Source organism: Canis lupus, chromosome 38 (genome assembly GCF_048164855.1).
Source record: "Canis lupus baileyi chromosome 38, mCanLup2.hap1, whole genome shotgun sequence".
Lineage (NCBI taxonomy): Eukaryota > Metazoa > Chordata > Mammalia > Carnivora > Canidae > Canis > Canis lupus.
This window is the reverse complement of record NC_132875.1, coordinates 22,404,951-22,419,768: the sequence shown is the minus strand read 5'-3', so window position 1 is coordinate 22,419,768 and position 14,818 is coordinate 22,404,951. Positions and strand designations below refer to the sequence as shown.

Genomic DNA, 14,818 nt, shown 5'->3' with positions numbered 1-14,818 from the left:
AACACTGGACTGGGCCAGGCCCTTGATTCTCTGTCTCTCTCTGGCCAGTGACGAGGACAACAAGCCCCTGCAGGGCAGCCAGACGTCCCTCGATGGTACCATCAAGCAGCAAGAGAGCGACGACAGCCTGGTGGACTATGGCGAGGGTGGCGAGGGGCAGTTCAATGAGGATGGGTCCTTCATCGGCCAGTACACGGTCAAAAAGGACAAAGAGGAGACAGAGGGCAATGAAAGCTCAGAGGCCACATCGCCTGTCAACGCCATCTATTCTCTGGCCTAACGGAGCCCTCCTGCCGCCCAGGGCGCAGCCTCTACTTTGCAAGTGGGAGGAAGGGAGAGGGGGAGACGAAGCCACCGCAGACCTACCACACAGCCTCCACCGCCTTCAGGGACCAGGGTACAACACGGGGGTCTGCCGAGCTGTGAGGACCAGTGACCACCCAGCCAGCCGCAAGCCCCCTCCCGATGACCCCCTGCACCCTCCGAGGTGCCACCATGTGGGAGAGCTAGAGTCCTGGCTAAGCTCAGCCGGAGAGAGCCCAGCCCTTTGCTCAGCCTCACAGCCACCTTGAGCCTTCCACCCCCACTGCCCACCCTTGACCTCGGCACACACACTCACCCGTTTCTGTTGGTCACGGCCCTTCACGTTATCTTTATATTTGCTTTGTGGGTCCTCCCCACCCAGACCCAGCATCTCCATTTTCTTTTCCTTTTGAAGAAATGTCCCTGGACAAAGAAAAAATAGGTGGATTCTCCCCCAGAGAGGCAAAGGATTGACCTGTAAAGGAACTACCTAGAAAAGCTGTTAGTATTCAAACCGCCACTGGGCCAGTGTATTTCCGAAGGATGCCTTTCTCGCCAGATGCCTCCCGTGCCCCCAGCCCCTTCGCCTTGGCCTTGTCCGTTGCTGAGCTGGGCTTGGCTCCTTCCTGGGAAAATGACAGTATTTTTGGCAGGGAGACAGCAGGCAGGCCCCCTTGCCTCGCCCTGGTTCAGTCGGGAGGTGGGCCTACCTCTTGCTCCTTGCCCTCACCCTGCCACTTCCTCCAGAGTGCCCAAGACAAGAGCTGCGCCGGCTCTGCAGAAGGAGTGTGAGGAAGAGGTGTGGGCGCTGATGGGGAAGGGCCGTGTCCCACCCGCAGTGGCTGTGTACCTCCAGCAGAAGGAGACCAGCCGTCTGGTCCCTGGGGAGCTGTGCTCACCTCAGAAGAGAAGGAAAGAGTTGGGTTTGGACTTCCTTCCTCCCCGTCCCCGTCGGTGAACCCAGGATGTGGGAGCAAGGACCATGCCTGCTGCCTCCAGGGTAGAGGGTGCCCCCGACCTGGTCAGGGATCTGCACAGCTACCCTCGTGGAGATGGAACCATGCAATGCAGAAGCTCTGCTGGTGTGTTTGGGGGTGTAAGGTGCTGCTCCCCCTTTCATCTCTAGCAGAGAGCATCTCCTTGGGCAGTTCTGTAAGGCGCTGATACTTGTGTTTTACACAGTGTGTGGATCGGGGCTCTGCCACCCCTCCCCCCCAGGACTAAACCAGTGTGTCCCCTCCTCTGGGTATTCACATATCAGGAGAGCCCGTGCGAACACCACACCGACCGCGCTGTGGAGCCTGGCCTGGGGACCCCGTGCCCTCCGTATGCCTTATGCAGCTCTGATCTGGCCCTGCAGCTTCCCAGGTTCCCAGCCCCTGCCTGCAAGCCTCGAAGCCTCCAGCGACGTCTGTCTCAAGGAAAGGGAGGCGGCCCACTCAAGTGTCCCTGCAGGACCAGAGCAGCCACTGGACACGTGCCCTGCAACCCATTGTCCCAGACGGAGACCTTCACAGACTGCAGCTCTGAGAGCCAAGGCGCGGGCTTCATCCTCCCCACCTAATCCGTTTTTGAAACCAAAGGTACCTAGCCTCAGAGAGATCTTGAGCCGAAGAGCAACCCGATAGCTGTTGCTACGGCTAGAGTCGGTTTCGGGAGGGTGAAGCTGACCCCTGGTAACGGACTGCCTGCCACAGGCCCAGCCTCTGATTGGAGCCTCGAGCTACTTGCCGGGGAGCCTGGGCAGGAACAGGGCTGTGTCCTTCAGAGACTCGATTAAAGCATCATTTGCCACACGTTTAAGCCACAAAGGTATTAGCAATGCTTGCACCACTCAATAATCGGTCAATTGAAGGCAAGCCCATAGACACGTGTGCTCGGTCTGCAGGTAAGAACCCGTAGTCCAGAGCTGAGCCAATTACGTTGTTTGAACCTGAAAGCAGGTAACTGTCCTTTGGCCCAGGCCAGGCCAGGCGGGCAGCCTGCAGGCCCGAGGGGCAGCTCTCTCATGGTGAAAGGGGACAGGGTGAATAACGGGGGGCTAGGAGAGAGCTCAGGGGTCCCCCACCCTGGCTCTCCTCTGACACCTGCTTGGATATAGCTGGGAATTCCTGCAGCCTATGCCCAGCATCCCTCAAGGAAATGTCAGGGAAGTGTGCCTGTAGACTGAATTAAAGGACCGGACGTTCCAGGAAACACATCTAAGCAGAGCAGTCAGTGTCCCAGGCCCTCACCCCACCCTCACCCCATGCTACACCATGCACACTAGTGAACTCCTTGCACCACATACGGGCTCAGAGGGTGAGAGGACTGTGTGCCGTCATGGTACCCATGCCCCTGCCACCCAACCAAGGACCGCAGAAGGGGCTTCTGCTACTGTGGGGTCTTGGGGGAAGCGATTCCTCAGCCCGTGTGCTCCTCGTTTGTGTCCTGCCAGCTCTGAGCCGCCCCGCTCCGTGTAAAAAGGCAGTGCCAGCAGCCACGTGGAGAGGCTGTGGTGCTGAGAACACTGAGCACCACCCCCCAACCCCCGGCCCCCGCATCACAGCCCTCCCGGCAAGCAAGAGCCAACGGAGCCTAGAGAACCAGTTTCCCCCCAAGCAGAGAGGCTTAGAGAGCTGTGTGGATTGCAGGGTTAGGGAGCAGCCCTTCTAGGAAGAGGAAGCCCGTTTCCCATGAGCCCTGCCAGAGCCCACACAACACAGCTTAGCAGGAAAGCAGTATTGTCCCGCACTCCCTGCCAGCTGGGGCTCTTCAGCAGCCACCGGAAAACACACCAACCCTGGTGCCAGGAGACGGTGACACTGTTGGTGCTTCTGCCTGCCTGGCTCTTTGTGGGGGGGAGGGAATGTGGATCATCTTGGAGTGACCCTAGACATCCCACTTGCCATGCTCAGCCCCAAGAGCTGTGGCTTCCTGTGCTCCCGTTTGTCCATTCTTGGGCCAGGAGATACTCTTGAACACCGAGTCTGAGCCATAGTCAGGTGCAGCCCCGCCCTCCCAGGGCTGGCAGTCCTGGAGCTGAGAGTCGGGATACAGTGGACATCGATTAGGAGCACCCTGCGTGCTTAAGCCCTCAGTGGCTCCAGGCGCAAAGGGAGAGGCTTCAGGGAGCATGTGTGGTCCACAAAGCTGAGCGAGACGGGGTGGTCAGAGCCTGCAGCTGGGGCTGAGGACCAGTCCTGCTTCCTGAGCCTCTTTGCTCTGCCCCTTGGGGCAAGTTGCTTAACCTGTCTGTGTGTTGGTACCTCTGCCTCCCTGATGTAGTCTCTCCTTTGACTACCTCTCCCCACAGAGGGGCAAGAGCCCACCCAAAGGAGCAGGGAGGCCAGTCTCTGAGGACAGCACCGCAGGGCCCAGGGGCAGCTGCCTCCCACCTTGCCTGGCTTTTGGTGAACGGAACCCATCATTCCCTGAGGTTCAGTTTAAGGGCAAACCAGGTCTTTCCTTTGTCCATTGCCTCTGCCCTGGGAGGTGGGAGGCATCTGGTCCACCTCCTTCCTGGCAAGTCCCAAGGTCTGGAGAAGTGCCCGCCTGTCCGAGAGGCAGCCAGTGCCAACGCTGCTCACCCTGCTAGGGGTATCTGCAACCTGGGCCAGATACTGCTTTCATAGTTTCCCCGAACGCAGCCTTAGGAAAGGGTTGAGGATATGTGTGGGCTCTCCAGTGAAGGGGCTGTCTCCCCTGCCCACACCCAGCACCCACGCATGGCCATATCCACACGAGCGCGCACACAGCACGGAGGGTGCTTTCAGGGGGGCACAGTACAGATTATGACATTGCCTTAGGATGAATTCATGCCCTGACCCACTTGAGATGAGATGTGAAGGGCTGCATGGGGTGCAGTGTGCCATTTGGGGTTGGAGGGCAAACAGGCTGCCCAGATTGGACCCCATTTGGGTGATTTGTGCAGGCAGGTCTGAGAGAGGGTCTGATCTGAAAGAGAGGGAACCTTCCCCAGGAACAGCCGTAGGACGGAAGGAGTAAGCATTTAACACTTTGCCTCAGTCTTATTAGGCTGCATCACCTAACACTGAATTGGGGGGGCTCCTCAGGCTGTCATGGGAGGGCAGCACGTTCCTTGGATGCTGGCACAGAGCATGCTCCCCATCCATGACACCTTGGTCACCACTCCTGCAGCCCCTGCCAAACACACACACTGGTCTGCTAGGAAGAAGCCCCTGGGGGATCCTGGTTGAACTTCACACAGTGGCTTAGAAGAAGCATGTAGGAGGTCCCTGATTTAAAAAAAAAAAAAATCAAAAAAAATCAGAGGAGTCACATGAATGAAACAAAAAGCTTGACATGTCAGAAGGTGACAGTGTCCTAGGCAGAGCCCAACTCCTGGCAGCCCCATCCCCTAAACCAGGCAGGGGCCAGTCCACAGGAGTTCAAACCAACCTTGCCGTTGTCGCCAGCCCACCCTGCCCACGCCGGGCAGCATCCTTCCTTCTCTCCCCTGTTGGGAACAGCCCTCCCGAGATAGGTTCAGAGAAGGATCAGAGAGGACAACCACCCAGGGAAGCCACGAGACCCCACCAAGCAGTGTCTCGAGCCACACCCCAGGGCAGGGCACCTCCATCGACTCAGTAGTATTAAACAGCAGTCCTGGGATGCTACTGGGGGAAGTGAGCTCAGCACCAGGGTGTCGCTCTGGGCAGCTTCAGATTGCAGCCTGCGGAGGGACAGAGCTCATCTCCCGGACCTGACTCTTTATACACACAAGGACACTGACGTCCAGGCAGGGGTCGCGCGGCTGGTAAATCAGGGTGAGGGGAGGGCTGAACCTGGGCCTTCGGACTCCTGGGCCCCGGCTCTCCACCCCCTGCAGGTGCCTCCTTGGAAATGGAGGTGTGACTTCACATGTGTCCTGCTGGTTCGCCCTCTGTACCTCCTATCACTCCTCCCCTCCCCACCCCCATCTGCCTCCCCAAAATGAAAGACACAGGATTTTTCTGAGGCCGAGACCAGTCTGCTGCAGCCCGTGGCGAAGCCAGTGGTGCCAGGCAGACCCCGGGCCAGGAGAGTGAGGAGCGGACCGGTGTTTGTCACTGTGAAGTCTCGACTGTACTCTAGAGTGGCGTCTCTTGTTTCATGACACTTGGGGCCCTCGGTCGTGGGGTCGTGGGGTGCCAAGCGGGGCAGCAGGGCCGCCGACGCTCTGTCAGCCCCAGGAGTTCGCTGGGCTGGAGTTCAGCACACATAAAGAGTTCAGTGAAGCAATAAACACAAAAATCTGGGAGAAGAAATCCAGAATTTTGTGCCCTACACTGTTTTTTGTTTTGTTTTGTTTTGTTTTGTTTTGTTTTTCAAAAACGATGCCGATCGATGACCCGTCCCTGTTCTTTTTCTCTGCTCCCCATCCCCCGGTTGGTTGTCCTTGGTCAGTGTTGCCCCTGCCCAGCCCCCAGCTCTTTGCCAACCTCACTCTGCTCCTGGGCTGAGCATCAGAGGCCAGAAATGTGGCCGCCTTCCGCCCGGGGGCACCGCAGCCCGCGCCGGCCCCGGGACCTCTTGTCCCCCCCGCCGGCACCCGCCCGCCCACCCCGCCGCCAGCGTGCGAATGTTCCTTCCAGGGGAGATTTTTTTTCCCAACGTCTCTGCCCTCCTGCCCTCCTGCCCCCCCCCGCACACCCACACACCTGGCGCCTCGCACACCCGCACACCCGCACACCTGCACACCCACACACCTGCACACCTGCCGCCTCGCACACCTGCACACCCGCACACCCGCACACCTGCACACCCGCACACCTGCACACCTGCCGCCTCGCACCCCCGCACACCCCCACACCTGCCCCCCTGCACACCCGCACACCTGCACACCCGCACACCCGCACACCTGCACACCTGCCGCCTCGCACCCCCGCACACCCACAAAGCAGTCTGATCTCTTTTCCATCGGTTAAAGACTTAACTCTCCATGGCAGGCCTCCTCTTAACCCCTCTCACATCATGTTCTTTCCTCTTGGCGAGTTATTTTGCATTAACCGACACTGTCAGCGACAGACGCTACCTGAGGGGTCAGCAGGACCTTCAGCAGGGAAGACTTCCGGGCCGCGGAGGATCATCTAATACGTGGACTTATAAACTGACTGCATGAGCAATGAAAAGGCCAAATTATTCAGAATTTTTTTTTTGGAGTCACTGTAAAAAAAAGAAAACACACACACAAACACCACAGACTGATTTCTTTTGTATAGAGAACACTAAACGTATAATAAAAGTTGTTCAAAATGGACTCTGGCCAAGTGATCTGTTCGTTTCCTTGGTTCATGGAAAGAGGGAGGGGGGTGTCACGATTAAGAACACAGGGAATCAAATAAAGGTTTCTCAGGGCAGCCCGGGTGGCTCAGCGGTTTAGCGCCGCCTTCAGCCCAGGGCGTGATCCTGGAGACCCTGGATCGAGTCCCACGTCGGGCTCCCTGCGTGGAGCCTGCTCCTCCCTCTGCCTGTGTCTCTGCCCCTCTCTGCGTCTCTCATGAATAAATAAATGTTTTTTAAAAAAGGGTTTCTCACGGACACCAGCTGGCACCCACTTAGGGAATTCTGCAATACCAGCCCCCATCTCGAAGTTAGTCTTACCCTGGAAGCCTCATTGGCATAATTTACATTTTGGCTGTGCGGTGACCGACAGGGAGATGTGGACAGCCACGGAGACGCCCCGATTCAGCACGACTGCATGTGTGCTTGTGCACCACGTAGGAAGTGCCTGTGGGGACACTGGGAGGGGGAGTGTGCAATGAACCCCTGCGTCCTATTCCCTCTTCCTGCTCCCCTGCCTTAGAGGAGAGAACACCAGCACGTTTCATGTCGTTGAAAGAATGAGTAATACTGCCTGCAACAAACCTAAACCCCCTCTCAGGAGACTCAGAGTCTCAACCAACAAGAAAATAGGGGAGGGAAAGAGGCAGAGAAGGCTGTGTTGGGTGGGGGCTGGGGGGCACAGATCCACAGTGACACCTCCTTTCTTGATTCGTCAGCCCGGAGTTGGGCTAATTCTTATGGGGCCGTCACCCAGGCAGGATGAATGGCGAAGGACCCCCCCCACGCTCACATTGTCACTCCCCTCCCTCTGCTCAGCGTGGTGTGGGGGCTAAAGAGTGGGAGGTTGCTCTGCTCACTTGGAAGTAACACACAGTTATCTAACTGACGGTTTACAGGCAGAAATAGGTGATAAGGACAAAGGATTCCCCTGAAAATGCAGGCCCAACTCTCCAGGATAAAGGACCACCAGGTCCTTTCCAGCCCACCTGTGTTTACTCTCCCTTCAAAAGTCCTCAGAACTCTCTCTCTCTCTCTCTCTGTGTCTATCATAAATAAATAAATAAATAAATAAATAAATAAATAAATAAATAAATAAATCTGGGGAGCCCTGGTGGCTCAGTGGTTTAGCGCCGCCTACAGCCCGGGGTGTGATCTTGGAGACCCTGGATCGAGTCCCGCGTCGGGCTTCCTGCATGGAGCCTGCTTCTCCCTCTGCCTGTGTCTCTGCCTCTCTCCTCGCTCTCTCTGAATGAATGAATAAATAAATCTTTTAAAAAATAAAAAAATAAATAAATAAATAAATAAATCTTAAAAAAAAAAAAAAAAAAGGTCCTAAGAACAGTTTGGGACCTGAGGCCTTATTTCCTGATCTGGCTCCTCCTGAATTTTTGGGTACGTCATTGGGTATGCCACACAACACCCCTGAACCTCCCTGCTCACTCCTTGGAATACAAGAAAGATCTTTTTCTCATCACTCTCAAGTTCACAATCTGTCTTTGAAATCTGCCCTCCACCCCACCTGTAGTCCAAGCCCCCATCGCAAATCCATAGTGTCCTTACCTCTCCTGTTACCTACTTCCCACTCAAAACTGCAGCCAAAGGATCTTATAAAATGTGATCGTGTCACTTCTTAAACTTTCAAGTTTGCTACAATACCTTCAGCCGACTACAGTAGAATAAAATCTTAATGCCTTGGCTTGGCATGTTAGGCCTTTTGTGACCTGACCCCTCCTTCCACAGCCCTGTTTTTTACCACTCCTCCACATATACCCTAAATTGTAGCCATTCCAATCTGTTTCCTGCTCCCCTTGACGTGCAGTGATTTCTCACATTTCTCAGCTTTGGCAATTCAATTCCACCTAAAAGAACTTATTAATAACCTACTATGTGCTAATTAATGCTGTAAGATAAGCAGGATGGAGCTCTAGTCCTCAGGAAGCTCTAGTCCTCAGACTGTCATGAGAAACAGTCAAGTAATCAAAAGCACTGGTACAGGGTCCCTGCCTGGCTCAGTCTATAAAGCATGTAAGTCTTGATCTCAGGGCCACATGCCATGTTAGGACTAGAGTTTTCTTTCAAAAAATTAAATGTTATTGTATTCAGGGCAAAGGGCTCAATAAATGTGGGTTCAATAAATGAATGAATGATGGCCCAACGGTAGGTCTACTTGGTACACTCTCCTCCTGGCCTTCCACACGCCCCTTCTAGATAAGCCATAATCACTGTAGTTGCTGCTCACAATCAGCCCCTTCACCACCTGATTCCTGATTCCACCCCTTTTCCTCGCTCCCACTCCAAACCCCTCCAATCTCCTTTCTTCTTATAGATCATCTCTCCAGTGGCATCTGTGCTGGGTCACAAAATCCTGATCTTTAACAATTAGCTCAGGTGATACTGAGCCCAGGAAGTCATCCCCCTACCTGATATAACACACACACACACACACACACACACACATCACAAACTGGGCTGAATTCTCTGGTTCAGACCCCTCGCTCCACCCCCAGCACATCCATGTTATGTCTGCCCCAGAGGGTCTGCCTACATGTATTGCCTATTTCCTTCCCTAAATTGTGAACATCCTGAGTATGAGAGATTTTTTATCTGTGTGCCACAGGCCAGCAGCCAGTGCACAGCAAGGACAAAATGAATGAATATGAATGGGTGAACAGATGAATGATGGCACAGTCGTTCCTTTGAAGGAAGTGACTAGGTGAATTCAAGACTTCTGTGTCATCTTCCTTGGATGTTGGACTTGGATATGACTTTTCTGGGGGCCACGGGCAGTCCACGGGCCCACTTTTAGAGCGGGAACCCCCCCCCCAACTCAAGGAGACAGAAATGGCTTATTTGAAGAAAGCCATCCTCAATTCAACGGAGGCCAAACAAAGCCGTCTCTTCAGGGCCCATGGGATTCCCAGAATATGTCATCCCTCATCCCTGTCTCCTGAAGGCTGCGCCTCCCAGCCCATTAGAAATGCTAATCTCCAGCATGGAGCTGGATTAACGGACCCAGTGGGAGGGGACGAGTCATCTTCCAATCTTCATTAAGAGTGAAGGCTCTACCCCATCTTGCCCAGCTGCCCCCAACGGGATGGGATCTGGGAATTCATTATAGCGCCTCTCATCAAGGCAGCCACTATGCTCAAAACCATATTAGGTGGAGGAAGGTAGGCCTCCCCTCCCCACTTAATGCATCAGAGCCCATTTGTTTGATGTCAGTTCCTGCTGGAGCACGGACCAGGCTGTGGGCCTCAGAGCAATTTGGAGCCACAGCTGAGGCCCAACAGCCTGGCTCCCAAGCTCCACTTTCACACCTCCCCCGCCCCCCCCCCCCCCCCCCCCGCCCCTGAACTTGCTGCTGATTAGCCCCAGACCCCAAGGCAGAGAAGCGGGGCATTGTGTAGACTGAGGGACAGTCACTCTGAAGCAAACAAGCGAAATTACTTAGCACTTAGCGTATATTTAAAATCACAGTTGCCCTCTAACAAAGCGGAGGGTCTGGGACTGACCTGGGTAGGAAGTTTGCAGATGGGCAGCAGGAGAGTCCTGCGGTATTAGAGAGGGGAGCTTTTGGAACTCCAGGGCAAGAACTGGGGGGCAGACGAGGAGCAGAGACAGGCAGAAGGAAGATTCACACTTCGGTAAGTAGAGTCCCTCCACCAGCAGCATCAAGATCTCCCGGGAATTTATAGAAATGCACATTCTTAGGCCCTACCCTGATCAACTGCATCAGAAACTCTGGAATGTGTTTTAGCAACCCCTGCAGGTGATTGTGATGCAGGCTAATGTTTGAGGACCACTAGATCAGAGGGACTGGGAGAAGACAGGGTACTCCGGGATGAGTCCCCTCCCCGTGCCCCCTGAAGTGCCAGTGTACCCAAAGAATTTGCATCACGTGAGCGGATCTTTCATAGAAACTGGCAAAGCTGGTGGAGTCTACACACAAATGGATGCAGGGTGAAGCACAGAGCACAGGAGAATGCAGGGCTCGGAACACAAACCCCCAGGAATTAGCAAACGTTCTGGGGGAGTCTTCGACTTTCACAGGGCATGGAATTGGCGGGGAACTGATCCATTTTCATCCATGTCAAAGAGGCAAGAGGGCACCAGATGGTATTTGGGTCACAAAACATTTACATTAAGTGACTTCAGAGAAGAGTCACTAATGACGTTGACGCCAGCCGCCAGCCGTCTGCGTGGGGAGAGTGATGTGCGCTTTGTGCAAATCCTCTCCTGTGACCCTCAGGCCAGCCAGGCCCGCAAGGCAGGTAGGTTCTATCCGGTCGTGCCAGCTGCTGAGTAATGTGCCCGGGAAACGACAACTCACGGCCAGGTCTGTCTGACGCTGGAACCCCGCGCTTTCCAGAGCACTTGGGTGTGTACAGGGAGCGTCTCTGTAAAGCACTGGGCCTGGCGCTCTGTGCATCAAAGGCATCGAGTCAGAGCAGCCCCTGTCGGCTCGGCTCTTCCAACGGCCCCTACTGCTCTGCTCTGCTCTGCTGGGGGGGCACATGCAGGCTCCCGACCCCACCCCAGGAGAGCCCGGGAGGGAGGGTAATGGGTGCAGGGCCACCCAGTGGTCACGTGATGACGGGGCTGCTGAAGCCATAGGCGCTCATCCTGCTCCAGGTCTGCCTTGAGCACCAGGAAAAGAAGAGCCAGGGCTTGGAAGATGAGTCGGGCGCTAGCTGTGTGACCTCAGGTCCTTGCCTTAGTTTCTTCACCCATAAAACAAGGACTGTAACTAGCTCTCTCATATGTTGGTGTGAGGATGAAATCGGTTAAAACGGGGAAAGTTCTAAGAAGAGTGCCTGGTGCATGGTACGTATTATATAATAATTTGTTAAATGAATCCCCTTAGGCTTTGCCTTTCCTCTGCATACTAGAATGGTCTCCCTAGCCTCTACTTCTTCCTTCAAAAGTCCTCCCCATCCTTCTAGGCAGGCTCAAATCCCACCTTTCGTGACCAGTTTAGCTGCCAGGGCTGTTTCTCTCCAAGGGGCTGCTCTTGAGCTTCCCCCTCCCCCAACCCTCCCACCTTGGCCTTCAGTAGAAGTTCTCAGTTCTTGCTACTACTGCAGGGACTTTTGTCTCTTCTATGCCTGGCCAGTCTATGAACTCTCAAGGACAGGACCAGTAGTCATGCCTGCTTGTACCTTTGTGGCATCCAGCCCTGCCCTTCCCTCGCGGTGAATAGTCCCCTGATCTTTAGGACCTGGTGGTCTCCACCCAGTAAGCAGGACTCATTTGTATTCCAGCCCACTGCATTACTGTATTTACTGCTCAGCCAGTGGTTTAGTCTGTGTGCTATTGACCAGGGGGCACGGGGCGGGGGTGGGGGGGTGAGCAGGCAGCATATTTGTCTTCCTAAGAGCAAGTTTACCAGGTTCCAAGTGCCTGGATGTGAGGGCCCGTGATGAGTATTGAAAGCTAGAGGTTCATTCTACAGCCCCATTAATTAACTTCCCCAAAGTCCCCTAAGTGCTCTTGTCTGTCTTTAAAGCCTAGGAACCCACTCTCATTTATCGGAAAGAAATGTCCATATTCCACTTCCCTCCCTCCCGCTCCTCCTCTCTCCTTCTTGCTCCCGCCTGGCTGTTGAGCCACAGCCCGGCCCTTGGGCCACAGGCCCTCCATGAGGTGGAAGAGGATGAGGCCCAGGTTTGTTGAAAGAAAATGACGGGCCTCAGCCAGTGCCCCCACCCTGAGTATGCACAGCCCGGATCCCCATGGGACCAGGTCAGGGAGGAAGTCACCTCCACCTCCCACGGTGCATTTTCCCCAGGGATTCAGGAGCCAAACTCCCAAGCCTCAGACAGAAGAAAGCACCTCCTCCAGGCCACCAGGCTCCTTCCTCCTCAACACCCAACAGCAATTCTCTCCAGGGAAGGGGAGTTTGGCAAAGACCTTCATCCTTGCAATCCTCTCAGAGGCTCAGAAGGGCTAAAAATCTGCCATCCTTCTCCACCCCCAGGCCCACGGCAATGTCCATGAAAAACAAAAAACAAAACAGAAAGTCCTTCCTTACAGCCACCTGGGCCTCCTTCCCACGTTTTCCGCAGCATGAAGCCCTGTGTAGCCGGGATAGTCAAGGCTGCAAGCTAATCCCTGGGCAGAGAACATGCTCTGGACCCCCGGAGTACAGGGGCCATAGGGACAGCCGTTGGTCAGCAGGCTCCCTGGAGAAAGCCTAGTCCCTCCTGTTCCGTGCACACGTCTCAGACCTATAGAGCTGCTGTGAGCCCTGGTCCATCCTCCCTCCACAGACTCCCCAAATCAAAGGCTAAATCCCAGACTGGCTCCCCCCTCCCCACCCCCACCCCCAGCAGACCTAGCCACCCAGCCACCCACTCCGTCCCACAGTAGCTAAGCTCCCTGGGGAAAGCAGGTGCCCATTTCAGATCCTGGCCAACCAGACAGCATCTGAGAGTCCTTCCTGGGGGGTTGGGGGGAAATGCACAAACTTCCAAATACACTCATTCCACCAAAGCCAACGGAAAGAGTCTGAGATCTTCAGCCGCTCTGGACTCTCCCTGGCCCTCTAGCACCCCCTCCCCAAAGCAGAGAGCTAGGAGCGGGTCAGAACCGGCAGTATGGCCATTCTCTCGAATCTCACCGTATCCTAAACTATCCTAAACGGAGGAACATGAAGAGCAACCTTAGTTCCCAGACACAGACAGACGGTAGACTGGGGTGGTGGGGAGCCTCTCCACCACCTCTCCTCCCTCCCTCCAGCCCTGACATCCATTTCCAATCCTCCAGCCCCGCTCTCAGGGCTGCAGGCACCCTCTGGTGGGTCCATCAGTGGATTTTAACGGAGCCCCCGCCCCCGCTTTCATCCTATTAGTGAGCTGGGAGTAATTACGACTTCATTAGCCAAATAGATTCTTGGTTCAGAGATCTCCCCCACCCCACAAAACAAAACACACACCCGCTTCCCTCCATCTGAAGTCCGTCCCCTGGGGCGCCAGCTAACAATGTAGCAGGCTCCGGGGACAGCAGCAAGGAAGGGGAAAGAAGCCAGGATTGGCTGGCCAATGGAGAGGAGGCCAGCACCCCACCTCCTCCGAGGCGCATCTGTCAGCTGGCTGCCCCCCCCTCCCCCGCCAGATCTTTGACAGGGAGAAGGATGGCACTCCAGCAAATGAGGGCCGTGACCCCTGGCATCTGTCTGGGGTCCCCACTCACGCTTCCAGTCACGGCTGGCCATCAGTTGATGGCCAGCTCACTTCCCAGATGGACGGGGCAGGCTTTCCCCGGGGCGGGGGATGTGGGGGAGCTCTCTGAACCAGTGCCCCGGGGGGCCTCTAGAATGTTGGGAGTCCCCAGCTTCCCTGCCCTCAGCGCCCCAACTGCACTTCAGCTGCTGCAGCTCCAGACAAGGAAGAAGAGGGTCTGCCAAGCAAGCAGAGCTGTGCCCCAGGACCATCTGGCTGGGGGAGCGTTAGCCAGCCCAGGCCACCAGACCAGGCAGGCAGGTCCCTGACACCTCGGAAAGATTCCACAGCTTCCCTGTCACTTAACTGGCACCCCATTTCTCAGCCTTAGAAAGAGTTTCCTTTGGGTCTAAATTAGCTCCACGTTACAATGAAAACCATCCCCGCTTGGGAAATTGCTTATTGTTCTTCTCTTTTCTGTTCTTTTAATAGGTTTTAGGAGCGTGGAATCCAAGCCACCTGCCTCTGACCCATCCTACGAGGCTTCCTTAGTTACTGTGAACCACACGGCGCCAATCACAGCCTCCTGCCCCCATCGCCCTGCCGCCCGGCAGGCCAGGGGAGCAGCAGAGCTAAGGCCACACCAGCTCCAGGGACCGGCCGCTCCCACTGCCTACGCTCCACCAGGAGAAGGCACCGACTCCCTGCAGACCCTCGGACACATGCCTCTTTGTCCATGGAGTTTCAGAGAGAGCTGGCTGCTTCTTCTGGGGGCTTTGCAAGTAACAGCTGGTGAATTCTCATTCCTGCTGAGGGCCCCTCTGCTTGGATCCTCAGCTGGCAGGATGCCATCTGCGGGGGCTGGACCTAGAGGCAGGAGGATAGATGAGATGACCTCCAGACAGCCCTGCCACTTCCCAGACTCCAGGCTATGTGCAGCCTGGCCCTGGCCCTGGCCCTGGCTCTCACCTGACCCTGGTCTGCCCCCAGGCCTGACAGCTCTGCCTCTGCCCACCTTCCCCAACCCATGAGCAACCCAGAGGCCAGGCAGGAGGACCCCTGCTCCTGCCCTTCAAAAAAGGGGAGTC

At 55.6% G+C, this 14,818-nt stretch overlaps 1 protein-coding gene across 18 annotated transcripts in view; it reads left to right on the top strand.

Moving 5' to 3' along the window:
- NFASC (neurofascin) overlaps positions 1-6,544 on the top strand; it is a 181,436-nt gene extending 174,892 nt beyond the window's left edge. For all 18 annotated transcript variants that reach the window (XM_072814748.1, XM_072814736.1, XM_072814750.1 and 15 more), the window contains one exon: positions 49-6,544. In XM_072814748.1, coding sequence (XP_072670849.1) covers positions 49-280 — 232 coding nt within the window. In that variant the 3' untranslated portion in view covers positions 281-6,544. The remainder of the gene's footprint in view (positions 1-48) is intronic.
- Positions 6,545-14,818: the final 8,274 nt, after the last annotated feature.